This window comes from Eptatretus burgeri, chromosome 5 (genome assembly GCF_056783735.1).
Source record: "Eptatretus burgeri isolate ZD-2024b chromosome 5, Ebu_testis_v1, whole genome shotgun sequence".
Classification (NCBI taxonomy): Eukaryota; Metazoa; Chordata; class Myxini; order Myxiniformes; family Myxinidae; genus Eptatretus; species Eptatretus burgeri.
Genome location: NC_140965.1, coordinates 112,943,755 through 112,960,640, shown reverse-complemented (window position 1 = coordinate 112,960,640; position 16,886 = coordinate 112,943,755). Strand labels below are relative to the sequence as shown.

Sequence of the window (16,886 nt, the reverse complement as noted above, 5' to 3'; positions counted from 1 at the left end):
GGAACCTCGCAGCCGTGGAGAGAGACAAGCTGGGGGCCAGAATTCAGTGGTGTACCTGACCATCGGAGGAAGGGTGTGCTCCATGATGTGGCACCTGACAATGGTTGCTAGTTTGGTCCCCAGTCGCACGTGTGGGACTCGAGGTTCGTGCTGGAGCTCGATGATGAATGGCCGGGGTCCACGGAGAGGGGTCGGGGTCGCTCTTCCCGTCCTCGTAAAGGGCCAGCAGAGACACGTTCGCTGCCTCGACGACCTTCTGCTCAACCCTCATGACAGCCCTCGTAACAACCATTGTTACCACCCCTTCGTAACAGCCTTGGTAAACCCTTCGTGACAGCATAAACCCACCAAAACTCTGCTCTCAGAGAGTGCTCGGGGATTTTTATGGACCTCGCTCAGCAGGAAGGGGCCTTGGTGAACACACCTCGCTGTCCACCTCTGATTGGACAGGGTCCCACGGCATACCTTTCCGGGGCGGGGTTTCGGCCTTGTTTGGAGAAAGCCGACCATTCCCTCCGCGCGTGTTCGAGAAAGGTCGTTGTGGTGAAACTGCCTCGAACATCCTCGGGAATCCGTCTCAGGCAAAGGTGCGCTGTGGCCCGCGAACTGAGGGCTGCAAGTGCGATGGTACCGTGGATCGTAATGGGCCGAGGGGTCATTCAGATGGGATGGTTGTTGGATGGCTTGTTAGATGTAATAACCTAACGAAAATAAATAGCAACGCACGCCTTTGATTCTCCCACTCGACAAAAGGAAGGGGATCTGACTACACACATACTTAACGACATAACTGACTTTTGGGACATCTGTATGTTGAATGCAAATGGTTTCCAGATCCGTAACAATATATATTGCATGTTATATGGACACACAATCATGGCCAAAACTTTTGAAACCTTGTGCCTTTTTTCAAATATTGCACCATTTCTTCCAGAAAATTGTTGAAATTATTAAATATTTTGGTATCCACCTAAGTATTTCTTTGATTTGCAGTGGAACAAAACAAAAAGAATTGAAAAAAATTACGAAATCTTAGCTTTGGCCCTCACCCAAGGCCAGGCCCACACCCAGAAAAGGGGCCTATTGCGATAAATTTATTTATTTATTTAAGTGCACACATCACGATACATATCAATAAAGAATATGTATATAATTTAATGCTACTATTAAAAAACATCATACATATTTGAATTGAAAAAAAAAAACATCCTACCATTTCCTGGTACGTGATGTCACCACGGTCCACACTGTTCATGACGGATGTTCCAGTTTTGAGTACCACACATGCAGAGTGGGAGAGTTATAGTTGGTTTCGACGACAACTGGATAATTAGTAACACAAATGAAAGAAAACATTTGAGCAGCACTCAGACCGTAGTGTGGTAATCCTCATACTGATGAAGCAGCACTTACATGGAAGGAAGGAAGCGGATAAGGATGAAAATAAAGTAAAACTGCTTCGTATTGGCAGCTACTTCAGTTACAGTGCTTCTGCTCAGAATGAAGTAACTGCACTTTCAACTCCCACTCACGAGTGTTTAATTGATACTCCGATGTCCTTCTGCCCGAGGGCGACCATTACTGGTGCCCTCGTGGCAGCCACCTCCATCTGCAAATTTAACTTGTAAATATTGTCAATAAAACTTGTACATATTATGTAGCTATGTACTGTGTTGAAGACGACTTTTGCCATGGTTTCCCAAATGGAGGCCCACAAACTTGTTTGGCGCCAGGCCCACAATAGGTTAATGCAGCCCTACCTCAGAGTTTATTTGACCCCTCGGAGTACAAAACCACCATTTAGGTTTTTTTCTTTTCTTTCCTTCCTCCTTTTTCATTTTATTTTATTTTTTCCTGCCTGTGTCCGAGCTGCATCTCAGATTCCACTGAGACTTTCATAATAAATTTTTGCATCACCAATGGGAATTCAAAGAATGCCGGGTTGACGTAATTATTTTTTACTTTGACCTAATTTTAAGGCCTTGACCCAATTATAGGCTGTTTAACATTTTCACCAAAACTCGACCAAGGTTTGTCCGATCAGAATGAAATTGCCCTTTATAGAAATTTACATCATACCAATGCATATTAAAGGTCATGGCGAAATGGCGGTGTGAAAAACAATTAGTTTTTTGCCAATGCGGAATCTCAGGCTGCTTGGCCTTCTACGATGCTATTTTATCATAACAGTGTACCTGCACTGAGGTTGTTCACCTGATATTTGTTTCTTGTCCTTGACCTACTTTTATTTCGGTTGTGACCTAATTCACAAAAAACACTTGATCATAACTTCAATAATTTTCATTTTCATGATATGTGTTTATGGATATACGAGGTGTGTTCAAAAAGTATCCGACCTTTGTTCATAAAAACTGCTCGTATCCAGGTACAACCAACTTACACCAATGTCCTTCAAAGTAGTCCCCTTGGGCTGCCACACACTTCTCCCAACGGTTCTGCCACTGTCGGAAGCAGCGCTGGAACGCCTCTTTTGGGATGGCGCGCAGCTGGTCCGTCGCATTCCGCATGATGTCTTCTCTGGACTGAAATCTGGTCCCTTTCAGGGGAATTTTCAGCTTGGGGAAAAGCCAGAAATCACACGGAGCCATGCCGGGAGAGTAGGGAGCCTGACGAAGCACAAGTGTGTTGTGTTTGGCCAGGAAACTCTATCAAATGTGAAGAATGGGCGGGTGCGTTATCGTGATGGAGCTGCCAATTGACCGCTGCCCACAGGTCCGGCCGTTTGCGTCGCACAGCATCACGAAGGCGACGCAGTACCTCTTGGTAGTACTCTTTGGTGATGGTTGTGCCGTGTGGTGCATACTCATGATGAACCACGCCACTGGAGTCAAAGAAGACGGTCAGCATGACTTTGACATTGCTGCAGACCTTCCTTGCTTTTTTTGCCTCGGGGATGTTGGATGCTTCCATTGTGATGACCGGAACTTGGTTTCTGGGTCGTACCCATAATCCCAGGTTTCATCGCCAGTGATCACTGTGTTGAAGTTGGGATCGCTGTTCACAGTCTCCAGCATGTCTTGTGTGGTCTCCAAACGGAGTTGCTTCTGCTCGATCGTTAGCAGCTTTGGCACGAACTTTGCTGAGATTCTCCTTAAGCCCAAATCCTCAGTCACAATAGAATGAACGGATCCAATGCTGACGTCCGCCTCGTCTGCAAGTTCTCTGATCCTGATTCGACGATCCTGCATCAGCAGGGTCCTCACTTGGTCAATGACTATCTCATTTCGGGATGTTGAGGGCCTAGCAGTACGTGCTTCACTTTCCACTGATGTGCCAATGTGTTCAAAGATATATATATATATATATATATATATATATATATATATATATATATATATATATATATATATATATATATATATATATATCTTTGAAGCGGTTGTACCACTCCTTTATCTGTGTGGTGCCCATTGCTTCGTTCCCGAAGGCCTGTTGAATATTGCGGATCGTTTCCACTTGGGAATCGCCAAGCATTACACAAAATTTGATGCAGTAGTGTTGTTCAAGTTTTTTCCACCATTTTGTCAAAAACGAAAATCCGACGGCGCTCACTTACACTTCCTCACTCATCGGTGGTCTGTCGGCGACTGACAGCTTCTACAGGCGGGAAAATATTCACGCATACGAATTAGGATCGCCTACATACGTGCACCAAACCACGCCTCCCGAGCTTCATTTGTTTATGCACGAAAAATTAAGGTTGGATACTTTTTGAACACACCTCGTATTGTATATGGGGACATATTTTCTTAATTTATACTATAGCCCTAAATGCTGAAAGTCAAGATCATACTGCAGTCCAAAAAATATATGGCCATCATTGCATCACGGACCAAGATTAAGTCACAGGCAATTGCCAAGGGTGAGCTGAGGGAGGCCAAGAGTGAGCTGCGGGATCTGTGATCACAGATATCTAGTTGCCCTCGCCGAAGGAGAGGGTATTGCATTTTGTCCGTATATTTGTTTGTTTTGTCTTTCTGTCAGTCTGTTTGTTTGTCCGCACAGACCTTTAGTGTTTTTGTCCGCAATCGCTTGTCGGATTGAGACTAAATTTTCACCACCGGAACGATGACTCATATAGAATGTTTTAATGATAATTATGACATCATAGGTCACGTGATGTGGCAACCATCTTAAAACAAGGACAAATGTGTCCACGAGCAGCGTCCTAAAGATTTTGTCGGCTAAAAAAAAAATAATAAAAATAAACAACAACAACTTCCGCTATTTCGTCACGTGCCTTGATTAAGCCAATAGAAAACGCGTCATAATGTATTTACGTATTTACGATATATCGTGTATTTATGAAATAAATAATGTATTTACGAAATTACAATACGATAAATGGAATAATCTTTAAATAGTAACGTGAACTTTTCGAAACTTTTAAGCAAATGTCCGAATATATTTAAAAGTTCATGATAGACGCTCTCAAAAGGCACCGTCAATGTGAGGATGTGTACATGTGCTCAGTATTTCAGGAGATCCGGATCTTGTATATACAGTAGCCGAGTCCGAGAGATTAAGGTTTTGTCTTCACAAGAAGAAGAAGAACAAGAACAACAACGCTGAGCTCTCTATGAGCAGCGTTCGCTACGCGAGGCGCTGCTAAAAAAAATTGGACCTCTGTAGTCTGTATCTCTGAAACCGCACCAAGAAAATCGGTGCCTTCATTATGACGTCATAATTGCATATGTAGAACGCCACATCCGATCAGCATGAAAAATTTTGAGGGTCGTCTCGGGACAAAATGGTGCACAGAAAAAAAAACTTCATGACGTCATCAGTCACGTGATAAGGCAGCCATATTGTTTAAAAAACATATATATATATATATATATATATATATATATATATATATATATATATATATATATATATATATATATATATATATATATGTATATATATATATATATCCTCTTCTCTGAAATGGCTGAACAGGTCGAGATGAAACTTTACACATATGACCGCCTATCCATGAGGAACAAAAGGTTCACACATATCACGTTATTGGTCACATTGTTTGGCAGCCATATTGGATTTACCCAAAAACTTTCAAAAAAAAATCCTCTTCTCCAGAACGGCTGGACATATCGAGGAGAAACTTCACACAAATGTTCTCCAAGCCATGTGTGAACAAGTTTAAGGAATAATTGATAGGTCACATGGTTTGGCAGCCATATTGGATTGAAGAAAAATATTAAATAATGTTTTCTCTGGAACCGCTTAATCAGTCGAGATAAAACTTCACAAGTATGATCGAGTCATAATGGGCAATAATTGTTTTAAATTTAAACTGATTGGACACATGGTCTGACGGCCAGAATTATTTAATTTTTTGATCTGGGTTCCTATGGTTTTTGTTGATTATATTTATTTATATATATATGTATATATATATATATATATATATATATATATATATATATATATATATATATATATATATACACACGTGTGTGTGTGTGTGTGTGTGTTTTTGAGTAAGGTTCACTTGGCTGCATCTGGATGGGGTTGAGGGTAGAGGAGTAGCAGCTGAAATGTGAATCCGATCCAGGTTCCTCCTGATGACTTTATCTTTGCTTTTTTGCTTGTTTGGGTTCCTTATGATTACTCCAATGCAGGACTGTACCTATTTGGTCTTCCATATGATTTAAATTGAATTTATTTTAATCCCATTCCAAATTCAATTGAAGAATAATAATAATAAACAAGAAAAAGAGCAATCAGAGATTGCAAACCCTTGCCAGGACTTGTTTTGAGTGGTGTATTTTCATAGGTTTTCAGGTAAATCCAATATGGCTGCCAAACCATGTGACCTACGACGTCATATGTGTGACTTTTGTTCCTCGTGGATAGGCGGTCGTTTGTTTGAAGTTTCGCCTCTTTGTTCAGCCATTTCAGAGATTTTGGAATGTTGTTTTTTTTAAAACAATATGGCTGCCGAATCACATGACTGATGACATCATGAAATTTTTTTTCTGTGGAGCATTTTATCCCAAGATGACCCTCAAAAATTTTCACACTGATCAGATGTGGCGTTCTCCATATGCATTTATGATGTCATAACAAGGTCACCAATGACGTCATTTAAAAAAATCACACTCATTCCCCATGAGGAGTACTTGCTTTGTGCCAAGTTTCATTTTTTTCCCTTGGTGCGGTTTCAGAGATACAGAGGTCCAAAGTTTTTCTGTTTTTCCAATATGGCTGCAACACCACGTGACCTATGACGTCATAATTATCATTGAAATATTCTGCATGAGTCGTCGCACCAATGGTGAAAATTTCGTCTTAATCTGACAAAAGGTTGTGGAGAAAAACACGAAAGTTCTATCCGGACAAAGAAACGGACCCAAATGCAATAACCTCTGAAGTCTTCGGCGAGGGTAAAAACATCATGGATCAGGGTCAGGCGGATGATCGAAGCGGAGTTGCATCAAAACAGGACGTCTTTGTACCCGGTCATCATTGCCAGCAGTTATAATGTGGCAGTTCTAATTATGTCTAATTAATTACATAACACACCAGTACACAAACGCCACACAAAATACACCACACAAATCTACACAAACGACACACCACACAAAACAAGTCCTGGCGGGGGTCTGCAATCTCCGATTGCTCTTTTTCTTGTTTCTTTTTTATTCATGGGTATTTTTGGCCACAGTGTCGTGTTATTTTGGGTTACAATTTTATAACTTTGTAATTTCTGAATCGACATTTGCCTTCTATACATTAAGAGATTTTGATTGTTGTTTGTAGGGCGATGCCAGTGATCTGGAGCTTGGTCCGCAAGAAAATGAACCACCATTTCCTTCGGAGTGTTATCGCCGGAACTACACAATAGCTCTTGTGGAGGCAGAATTGCTCTGGAATGTGCCGCCCGGCCCATTTCTCCTCTTCCCATTTTCACCCCGAGATCCCATTTTGCCTTCCGAGGCTCAGTTCTTAGGTTCGGGAGCCGGATTCCGACCAATTGCGGGTGGTTCCGGAGGAACCGGCAAGGAATTTCAGGAAGCTCTGGGCGGTAACGTCCCCAGGGAACAGTTCACTGTGGTGATGCTGACATTCGAAAGAGACGAGGTTTTGTTGGATTCTGTGCGGAGACTTGCCGGGTTGCCCTATCTCAATCGTGTGGTCATTATTTGGAACTCGCCTCGGCCACCGCCTGAAGATCTCGCTTGGCCAGACATTGGAGTACCGGTCACGGTAGGGACTGACAATTTGCATTGTCCTTTTGGGCCTCACTTCCACTCGAGTATTTGTGTCATTCGTGCACTTTTTGTCAATCTTGTCCTTTTATTCGTCGCCGGTGAGTTTTTTTTTAAATAATTCAAGTTGATTACTGTTTATGAAAGAAGAGTTAGTACAACAGGTTATTGACTGGAGAGAGTTTTCTCCAGCAAACATACATCTGGAGACGGTCCTTTTCGCCAATGTTTTTGACCACAAGGCCTTTTTTTCCGTTTACCAGATTTAATCGAATGTGGTGGTTGTTGTTCTCAGACCCTCTTGTCCTATCATATTTCATACTGTCCCATTACATTTCCTTGTCAGTTGTGTCCGCTCGTGAAAATTATAATATACTAGACGACCCTTGAACCTGTTGGGTTCCCGTTGTGACAGCGGTTGATGAAAAAAAAAAAAAATCATTTCAAGAAAAAAAAAAAGATAGCTCGAGCGAACTATACCGCTGAGGTTGTTTGCATTGATTAAATACTCCCAAAGAGTACTTGACTGAATCGGGAATTGATTTTTAATTTTTTTTTCGTTGCCCGATTTGAACAAAACTTGATACTACACACCGCAGGCAAACGGTGAGTAAGGTGGCCCTAAAAATTTTGTGCAATTGTGTACCGTTTTGGCTGTATTTCGGGAAAAAAAAAATATATATATATATATATATATATATATATATATATATATGTGTGTATATGTATATATATGTATATGTATATATGTGTATATACATACATACAAGATGAGAGTTTTAGATATATATATATATATATATGGATGAAGTAATCCTCAGACTGATGTGACCGCAGGTGGTGAAAACAAAAAAGAACAGTTTGAACAACCGCTTCCTTCCTTATGATGTCATTGAGACAGAAGCCATACTCTCCATCGATGACGATGCTCACCTCCGACATGACGAGATCATGTTCGGCTTCCGGTAGGCCCTGCCTCAGACCACTTTCTGGTGAAGGATGCAGATGGTAACTGGAGATCTTTTGAGATGAACTGTGGATTGTACGGCCCTGAGACGTATCCCAAAATTCCACGTGCAAGTTGTGCCGCAATTTGGCCGTTATGGTAAAATAGGCGTTAACTCTGGTTCACATTTTTGGAAAGGCATCACCCACAACAAACTCAAAAGGTGGACCCAATAATTTGATACCACAGCTCTTGGCATGACTTGCATGTAGTATGCAGCATTATCATTTGATATTCTGGCTGCTTTTGGGTAACTACATTAACTGGAGATGATTTACGATGTCAATAATAGTAATTTTTCTTATTATTACTTGTTCCATTCATTATTTTTGTAATGAAGTGATTTCATTGAAAATTTTAATTTTCAGATCTCCCTTTTGTTATATACTGTCGTTGCAAGGAGCTAATCTGTGTGACCAGCCTTCATTGGTGACCATGTGCTACCACCAGTCATATTTTGAGCAATCAATGACTTTCTCCCTCCTCGTGCAAATAAGTTAATAATCTGTGAGGATTACCATCATCTTTCATGCCCACCTCGCGTAATCTTAATTCTACCATGCTGAATTCAACCCAACACCAAAATATCGTCTTTTTCCTCCATATTCACTCTTGATAAAATCAAACTGTTTCTACTGTGCTTATGATTGCCTGTGTTTATACCTCAAGGGTATGGCGGGAGTCGAGGGATCAGATTGTCGGTTTTCCTGGGCGGTTCCACGCATGGGACAGCACTCACCAGGCCTGGCTCTACAACTCAAACTATTCCTGCGAGCTGTCAATGGTGCTTACTGGTGCTGCGTTCTTTCACAAGGTTTGTGCCTGACGTCGACCAATCATCATGTGACTCGCTTTGCAGTCCTACTTCAAGTAATAGTAATCGGGGAGCCTTGAGGTGTGCTTTTACGGTGCTGAGACGTATCCCTCATTCCCATGTGCAAGTCGTGGCTGTAACAGGGCAGTTAGGGTAAAATACACGTTCTTTCTTTCATTCGAAATTGACATGCAAGGATGATTTCACTAGTTTCTATGAGTGAGAAAACATTGTTTTGAAGATCCTAAGTAGTTATATCAGTGCTGCTATCTCTTACAGTGTGTTGCTGCCTGTTTTCAGAATAAGGAGTGTCCTTGGGTTTTCATATATTGTTTGCCTCTGCTGAAGAAGTTGCCAGAGACATTATGTTTTCGGGTTGTCTGTCCGGCTGTGCATCCAGGATAGGTTTTCGTTATCGCAATAACTTAACAACAGCTGAAGGGATCTAAGTCAAACTTGGTACAAGTATGTATAATGATGCAAAGATGAACTGATTCGATTTTGTGGTTAAGAGGTCAAATGTCAGAGGTCATGTCAGGTAAAAATGTGACACTTGAGAACAGCAGAAGGGATTTCAATCAAACTTGGTACAACTATGTACAATGATGAAATAATGTGGGTGAAGGCATATTAGTTGACTTCATGACGTCGAAGAATGCCATTCTAGTTTAATTATTGTTCGAACAGTTATATTGTTGTGGGTCGGGCTTCGGTGGCGATAAACGACCACGAGGTGGAGCAGTAGAGTCGTCTCCCAGCGAACACCCGGAGTTTAGGTCATGACCCTCGAACAACTCCGAAAGATCACGAGTCCCTTTGCGGACCGTGGTCGCCAATATTTTGACCTTGTGGCGTAGGGTTAATTGTCTCGATCTCCAATATACCTATATAATCACGCAGTCTCGCTACCGGGGAAACCACACCCTCGGCCGACTGTCCGATCCGAGTCGCAGGTAATGACTCAGATCCGGCGTAACCGAGCGGAGTTACCAGAGCCGCGCCGGTCCTAATGCCAACTTACCGGCCCGAACGGCCTTACTATTTCTCAATACGCACCTTGCTAGCCCAATGAGAGAAAGCACAGAAAACGAGCTGGTACATTAAACAGGGGTTTTATTTTATATTAATCGGGTGGGAAAAACAGAGCAGTTATCCAAATAAAAGAAATGCAAACCATGTACAATGAAAAACACTTAACAATTTCTACTTATACAGACTGGCACCACACACATATACACACACACACACACACACACACACACACACACACACACACACACACACACACACACACACACACACACACACACACACACACACACACACACACACACACACCCAAATAAATGATGGCCACGGCCTGTATTACCACCTGTCCGCCTCGTGCGGCCTGCTCGAGCTTGTCCGGTGGCGGGACTCGGACCCGCCGCCAACAAAGCAGCACCACGGTCACACGCGTGGGGCTCGTGCCTGAGGAGGAACTCGAGTCGTCGGAGTCCCAGGGCGAGAATCAGGGTCCCGGACAAGACCCAGCAAAACTGCAACAAACGCCCCACGCAGAGCTGCAACGAATCCTCCAACGAATGCCCCCAAAACTATCCAGAGCTCACTTTCCCCACTCAGAACCCTCTTCAGGTAGGAGGGATTTTTTCCTCGCCACTCGCCTCCTGATTGGATGGTTGCATCGCACGATCCGCTGGCCGTCCCTCATTGGACAGGCCCACGGTAGGCGGGGCAACTCCCACCTTTCTGGGGCGGAGTCGGAGCTGAGGCGATTGTAACTCGGCCTGCCTCCTCACCTGAGGCCACGTGTATTATGGCGTCGGTGGAGCAAGGCGACGGTCCGCTGTTGTTGTTGTTGTTGTTGTTGGTGTTGTTGTTGTTGCTGTAGTTGATATATAAATTCTAACAAAATAACTCGTAGCACACACAAAATTCCCATTGGACAGAAGGAGGGATTCTAACTATAAACACATACTTATCGAAATAACTAAGCTATGGGACTGCTGTCTGCTTGTGTGCAAAAGGCTTCCAGATTCGTAACAATATGACAGACAGAACTTTATTGTATTATTGGCCCTTAATGGATGGGGGCAGTGGGGGTTAAATGACTTTTATAGGAAACTTGGAATTACCATATGCGCAAGGACACACAGTTGTGGATGTTGAAAGACTACTCTCTAGAGCAGGGGTCGGGAACGTTTTTGACTCAGAGAGCCATTAAAGCAAAATATTTGGAAATCTATTTCAGTGAGAGCCATATAATATATTTTAAGACTGAATTCAACTAAATGTGAGTATAATAAGCCTCTGAATTTATTCTTTTAAATAATGTTGTTATAATACTCCCCATTAATAGGACTTCTGGTGCTGCATGGATTTGCTGATGGCTTTGTAGTCTGGTTGGTACTTGGTGAGGTTAAGCTTCATGCAAGCGTTGAGGCTTTCATCCGTTAGACGTGATCGTAGGTTGGACTTGATGTTTTTAAGATGTGAGAATGACTGCTCACATGCATACGTAGATCCAAACAAGGTCAAGACAGCAATACTCACACGCTGCAGTGTGAGGTATGTGACAGGAAGCGCGTTCCAAGTTTTGATAATCAGCTGGTCTTCGGGTTGAAGTTTTTTCATTTCTGTCCACATGCTCTTGCTCGCCAACTCTGCTTTCTGTCGTGCGATTCTTTCCAAATCTTCATTCAGTGACTTGAACTTATTCACCCACATGTCTGAGGCCTTCAGGTCAGCCACTTCTGCTTCAAAATCTCTGACGGAGACACCAGGAATGTAACTCAGGTCGGCTGTGTTCAGTGAACACTCGTTTGGATGGGTGATGAACTTAAAAAGACGAGTGTGCTCACGAAATTCTCCAAAGCGTGCTTTGAATGACTGTAGGAGACTGGATGTGAAGCCAGCTAACTGGTGGAGATCAAAGTTTTGAGTGGGCTCACTTGCTGTGCATGCATCTTTAAATTGTCTCAGTTTTTCAAAATGTAGTAAACGACCTGTTTCAAGATCCATGATAAAGAGCTCCAGCTTGTTTTCAAAAGCAAACACGGCCTGTTGAAGGGATAACACTGTATTTCCAATGCCTTGCATTTTCACGTTGAGCTCGTTCAGATGTTCAGTCATATCCACGAGATAGTAAAACTTGAGGAGCCACTCAGTTTCGGCTAGCTCAGGATGCTCAATCCCTTTCATTTCAAGGAAAGTCCGGATTTCGTTCAGGCAAGCCGCAAAACGGCTAAGCACCTTCCCTCTTGACAACCAACGCACATTGCTGTGCAAAAGCAGACCGTGATAGTTATTTCCAACTTCATCCAGCAGTGTTTTAAACTAGCGAGCATTTAAGGCTCGGGCAACAATAAAGTTGATCACACGAATGACCAGCGACATCACTTCGCCAAGCTGCCCATCACACATCTGAGCACAAAGTGCCTCCTGGTGTAGAATGCAATGGAAACTTAGGATGGGTCTATTTTCATGTTCACGGAGAAGCGCCACAAATCCTTTGTTTTTCCCCACCATACACGGAGCACCATCAGTACACACCGAGATAAGTTTAACCATTCGTAGATTTTTTTCTTGAGCGAACTCCATGAAAGACTTGAATAAATACTCACCTCTTGTGGACCCTTTTATTGGCAGAACAGCAAGACTTTCTTCGTGCAGTGTATCACCAGCAGCATATCTTGCAATCACACTGAACTGCGACAAATGGCTTACGTCTGTTGACTCATCCAAAGCCAGGGAAAAGAACGGCGCTGTATTTATGTCCTTCACTTGCGTTTCCTCCACTTGGTTTGCCATCATGATGGTACGATCATGAACAGTTCTTGCCGACAGAGGCATGTCTTGTATCCGTTTGATTATCTTGTCTTTGTTCGGAAGATCATCAAAAAGTTCATTGGCGACATCCAGCATGAACGTTTTTGCATACTCGCCATCTGTGAATGGTTTTCCGTTCCTTACTATTGCTAAAGATCCAGCAAAGCTGGCGGAATTATAGTCACCTTGCCGGGTCCATACGCGGAGTTGCTGCTGGCTGGCTTGCACCCTGCTCAGTAGCTCTTGGCATGCTTTCTTTCTGCTGTCCCCCACAGGGTATTTTGATGCAAAGGTAGCATGGCGCGTGTCGAAGTGCCGCTTTATATTCGACCGTTTCATCGATGCAATTTTGTCATTGCAAATTAGACACACCACAGAACCTGCTCTCTCCGCAAAGGCGAATTCTTCGGCCCATTCGTCCTGAAATGTACGATACTCCTCATCTTTTTTTCTTTTCGCCATCTTCTTCGTCGAAGGGTTAGCTTTGAGCAAATGAGAGAGAGGGAGATGTTGACCCAAGTGAGTCTGGCTGGCCTGCGCACGGGCTGACATACTCGAGAGGTGCGGCGCGGCCGGCCGACTCTGGGATGCTGTCGCCTCAGCGGTGGCGCGTGATTGGTCGGAGATGAATTCCGTGACGCGTCTCGGCGGCGGCACGTCATTGGAGGAACCAAAATCACGAGTCGCCTCAGCGGTGGCGCGTGATTGGTCGAGATGAATTCTGTGACGCGTCTCGGCGGCGGCATGTCATTGGAGGAACCGAAATCACTACTCGCGTCGGCCGCATGACTGGACGAAACAAAAACCGCTTCAGACAATTCGGAGGTGTTTTTTCTTCTCTCCTTCTGCCAAGTTCAGCCCTGCACGTGAATGACGCACGACACCATTCAAACTATAGGTAAAGCTTCTGCGAGAAATATTGGGCTTTCCAAGTTTCAAACTCCAATTTTATCTGCGAGCCAGATGCAATCATCAAAAGAGCCATACCTGGCTCGCGAGCCACACGTTCCCGACCCCTGCTCTCGAGGCATGTTATCAAAGAAAAAGCCATGGGCTCAGACAGACAAATGCTGTTTTGAAGGGCAATATAATCGTAAATGGTGTCTCTGAGTCAAAGTAAAGGCTGGTGTCACTTCCTTGGTGTGTCACTTTATGTGCTGGAGGTGAGTTTGTGGTGAAGAGACATTTGGAGAATGACGAAATACTAGGAGGATCACTGAGTGGGTTGCCCAGCACCATACTCTGCGCGTTTCCACACCGAGATACTCAAACTGACGGTGGATGCTTTAGCAGTGCTGCCATTTTAACCGCACCCCCATTATTATGTCCATGGCTTGAGGTTCTTGTTGTTCTCCAAATCCTTACCATCCACACCCATCCTCTGTCATCACCAGGCTTGTGGTAGTAGGTCGTCATTTAAGATCCTCCAGGTTCAACGTTTGTCTTGTCAGTTTCCTTTAAGATTTGTTCAGGTCAGGTATGGCAGAGTGCGCTGGAGCAGTGTGTTGCTGCGTCCACTTTGTGCCGGTAATCCAGGGGCCTCCGTTTGGCCATCCCCCAGGCAGAGGCCTGGCTTCTTGAGATGTACGATCTCCTTCCCATCTCCTTGAGATGCTGATCAAACTGCTGCGACCACGAGACACGTGGCCAGTCCATTTGCCCCCTCCACTCACGAGGCTCCTCTCTTAGAGAATCTGGTGAGCAGGATCAGCATCAGGAAAATGACCCACATGTCCATGCAGCTGCAGCTGACGCTCAAAGACGATGCAGGTAACAACTCTCATTTGAGTCTCTCTCAGTAACCGCTTTTTGGACACAACGTCCGACCAGCGATAGCCAAGGATTCTCTGAAGAGATCTCGTACCAAAGGAATTAAGTCTCTGCCATCTGTAGAGCAAGACCGGAAGCACCACGGACTTGAAGATTTGGACTTTCATCCTCCTGCACAGGTTCCGACAGTGCCACACCCCATGCATGATCCAGTGAATCAGTGATCTTGACATTCCCAAACGAAGCACCGCAGCTTGATCTCTCCGACATCCTCCCCAGAATCCAGTCCATACAAGCGATGAAAAGTGCGGGGGCCAATACACACCGCTGACAAACTCCAGTAACAACTGGAAATAGGTCTGAGATGGTATCACCACATCTCACAGCACTCTCAGTATCAGTGTATAGTTCAGATATCAGATTGATCAGTTTTGATGGCACCCAACGGAGATAAAGAATACTTCAGCGGGCATCCCGATTCACTGAATTGAATGCCTTGCAGAGATCAACATCTGCTGCAAGCAGCCCCTGCCGAAACTCTCAATGGTGTTCGGTGAGGACCCAAAAGGCAAGGATACGGTCAGTCGTTGACCTCTGGTGTAAATCCTGACAGCTCTGGGCACTGGTGTTGAAGCAGATGGTGGCGAACCCTCTCACAAATTATCCGAGCAAAGACCTTGCCCAGCAATCAGAGCAGCGTCACCCCTCGGTCGTTGGTACAGTCCTGGCGATCACCCTTCCTTTTCTGGAGAAGGACAACAAGGCCCCTCTTCAAGTCATTTGGGATGATGCTTGTGTTCCAGGCAGAGCACAGAACTGCATGCAACGACATGAGTGCAGCATTTCCACCAGCCTTGAGAAGTTCAGTATGGTTGCCACAGATTCCAAGAGCTTTCACCCATTTCAACTGGTTCACTGCAGCCTGTGTTTCCACAAACAAAGGTGGATCAGAGTTGATTGGAGGGTCAGCAGTCAGGATAGTAACACCCCCTGACATCCATCTCAACAACTCGTGGATCAGCCTAATACAGCCGCTCAAAGTATCCGGCCCAGCGGACCTTCAAGAGCCCACCACCTTCCGCTCTAACTGCAGTACACCGAGGGACAGCCTTGGAGGAACGCAATGTGCGAATTCCCCTGTAAGCAGGACAAGGATCATTTGACCACAAGTGATGCTCTTCTCCCTCACAGATTCCTCGCACATAGGTCCCCTTGTCCACCCTCACAGTGGTCGTACAGTTTTACACCTCAACTACTTGAACAGCGTAGCTCTGCCGTTAACCCTGACCCTGTGACTGGTCAGTGGTGGTATCCCGTGTACCTTCAGACAAAATTCTTCTTCGCCCTACGATGAGTTCCAAGACATCCACCAGCAACATCAAGGATGGTGGTCTTGAAGGCACTCCACAACTCTTCAGGATTCCCCAAAGCACCAGCAAATCCCCACTCAGCATGTTTGCAAACACCTCAGCTACCCTCTCATCCTTGACCTTGCCAACATCCAGCCTTGGCTGGGATGGTACCATTCTCCTGGATTTAAGCTGCAACTACAGAGTTGCTTCCACAAGCCTGTGGTCGGTATTGAGGAAATAAGCACTCCGGTGGACCCTGCAGTTCTAGATAATCCTCCAGTCACCATCAATGAGCACATAGTCAATCTCCTTGTCGCACCACCAGTGTAGGAATACCAAGTTCAGTGATTTGGGCGCTGAAACCATGAACTAGCCACCCTCAGTCCATGATTTTTAAAGGAGTTGAGGAACTTCGTGCTATTCTGGTTCACATTTCCAGACCCATGGGGACCAACAAATGTCTCGTAACTATCCCTGTCGGTTCCAGTCGATGCAATGAAATCCCCCAAGATTAGAAAAGTATCTCACCTGGGGCACTGATGAACCACAGACTCGAGCGTGGCATGGAATGCATCCTTCACGGTCAGATCACTTGCCTCAGTTGGAGCATATGCAGAGACCAGGGAAACGATACCCAAGGAGTGACGAATCCTTAGTCTCTACTTGCTAGTTAATATGCTAGTTGACCGGTGTTACCTCATTATCATTTGAGTCGGCTTATTGGACACAGCTACAGCATCTCCTTGGGCATTGTAACCATCAGAGCGACCAGACCATTAGTAGGTGTAACCATGCACCATGATCTTGCCGCTATCTTCTCTCCGAACCTCAGAGTGCTGCAATACCGATGTTAAAATGCTTGAGCTCAGACGATAACA

General features: G+C 44.5%; 1 protein-coding gene across 10 annotated transcripts in view; it reads left to right on the top strand.

Moving 5' to 3' along the window:
* EXTL3 (exostosin like glycosyltransferase 3) overlaps positions 1-16,886 on the top strand; it is a 79,520-nt gene that overhangs the window by 47,082 nt on the left and 15,552 nt on the right. For all 10 annotated transcript variants that reach the window (XR_015058716.1, XM_085883369.1, XM_085883364.1 and 7 more), the window contains 3 exons: positions 6,790-7,236; positions 8,076-8,203; positions 8,914-9,058. Coding sequence is in view for 9 of the 10 variants with exons in the window: in XM_085883369.1 (XP_085739495.1) it covers positions 6,790-7,236; positions 8,076-8,203; positions 8,914-9,058 (720 nt within the window). In the remaining variant the exon portion in view is untranslated. The remainder of the gene's footprint in view (positions 1-6,789; positions 7,237-8,075; positions 8,204-8,913; positions 9,059-16,886) is intronic.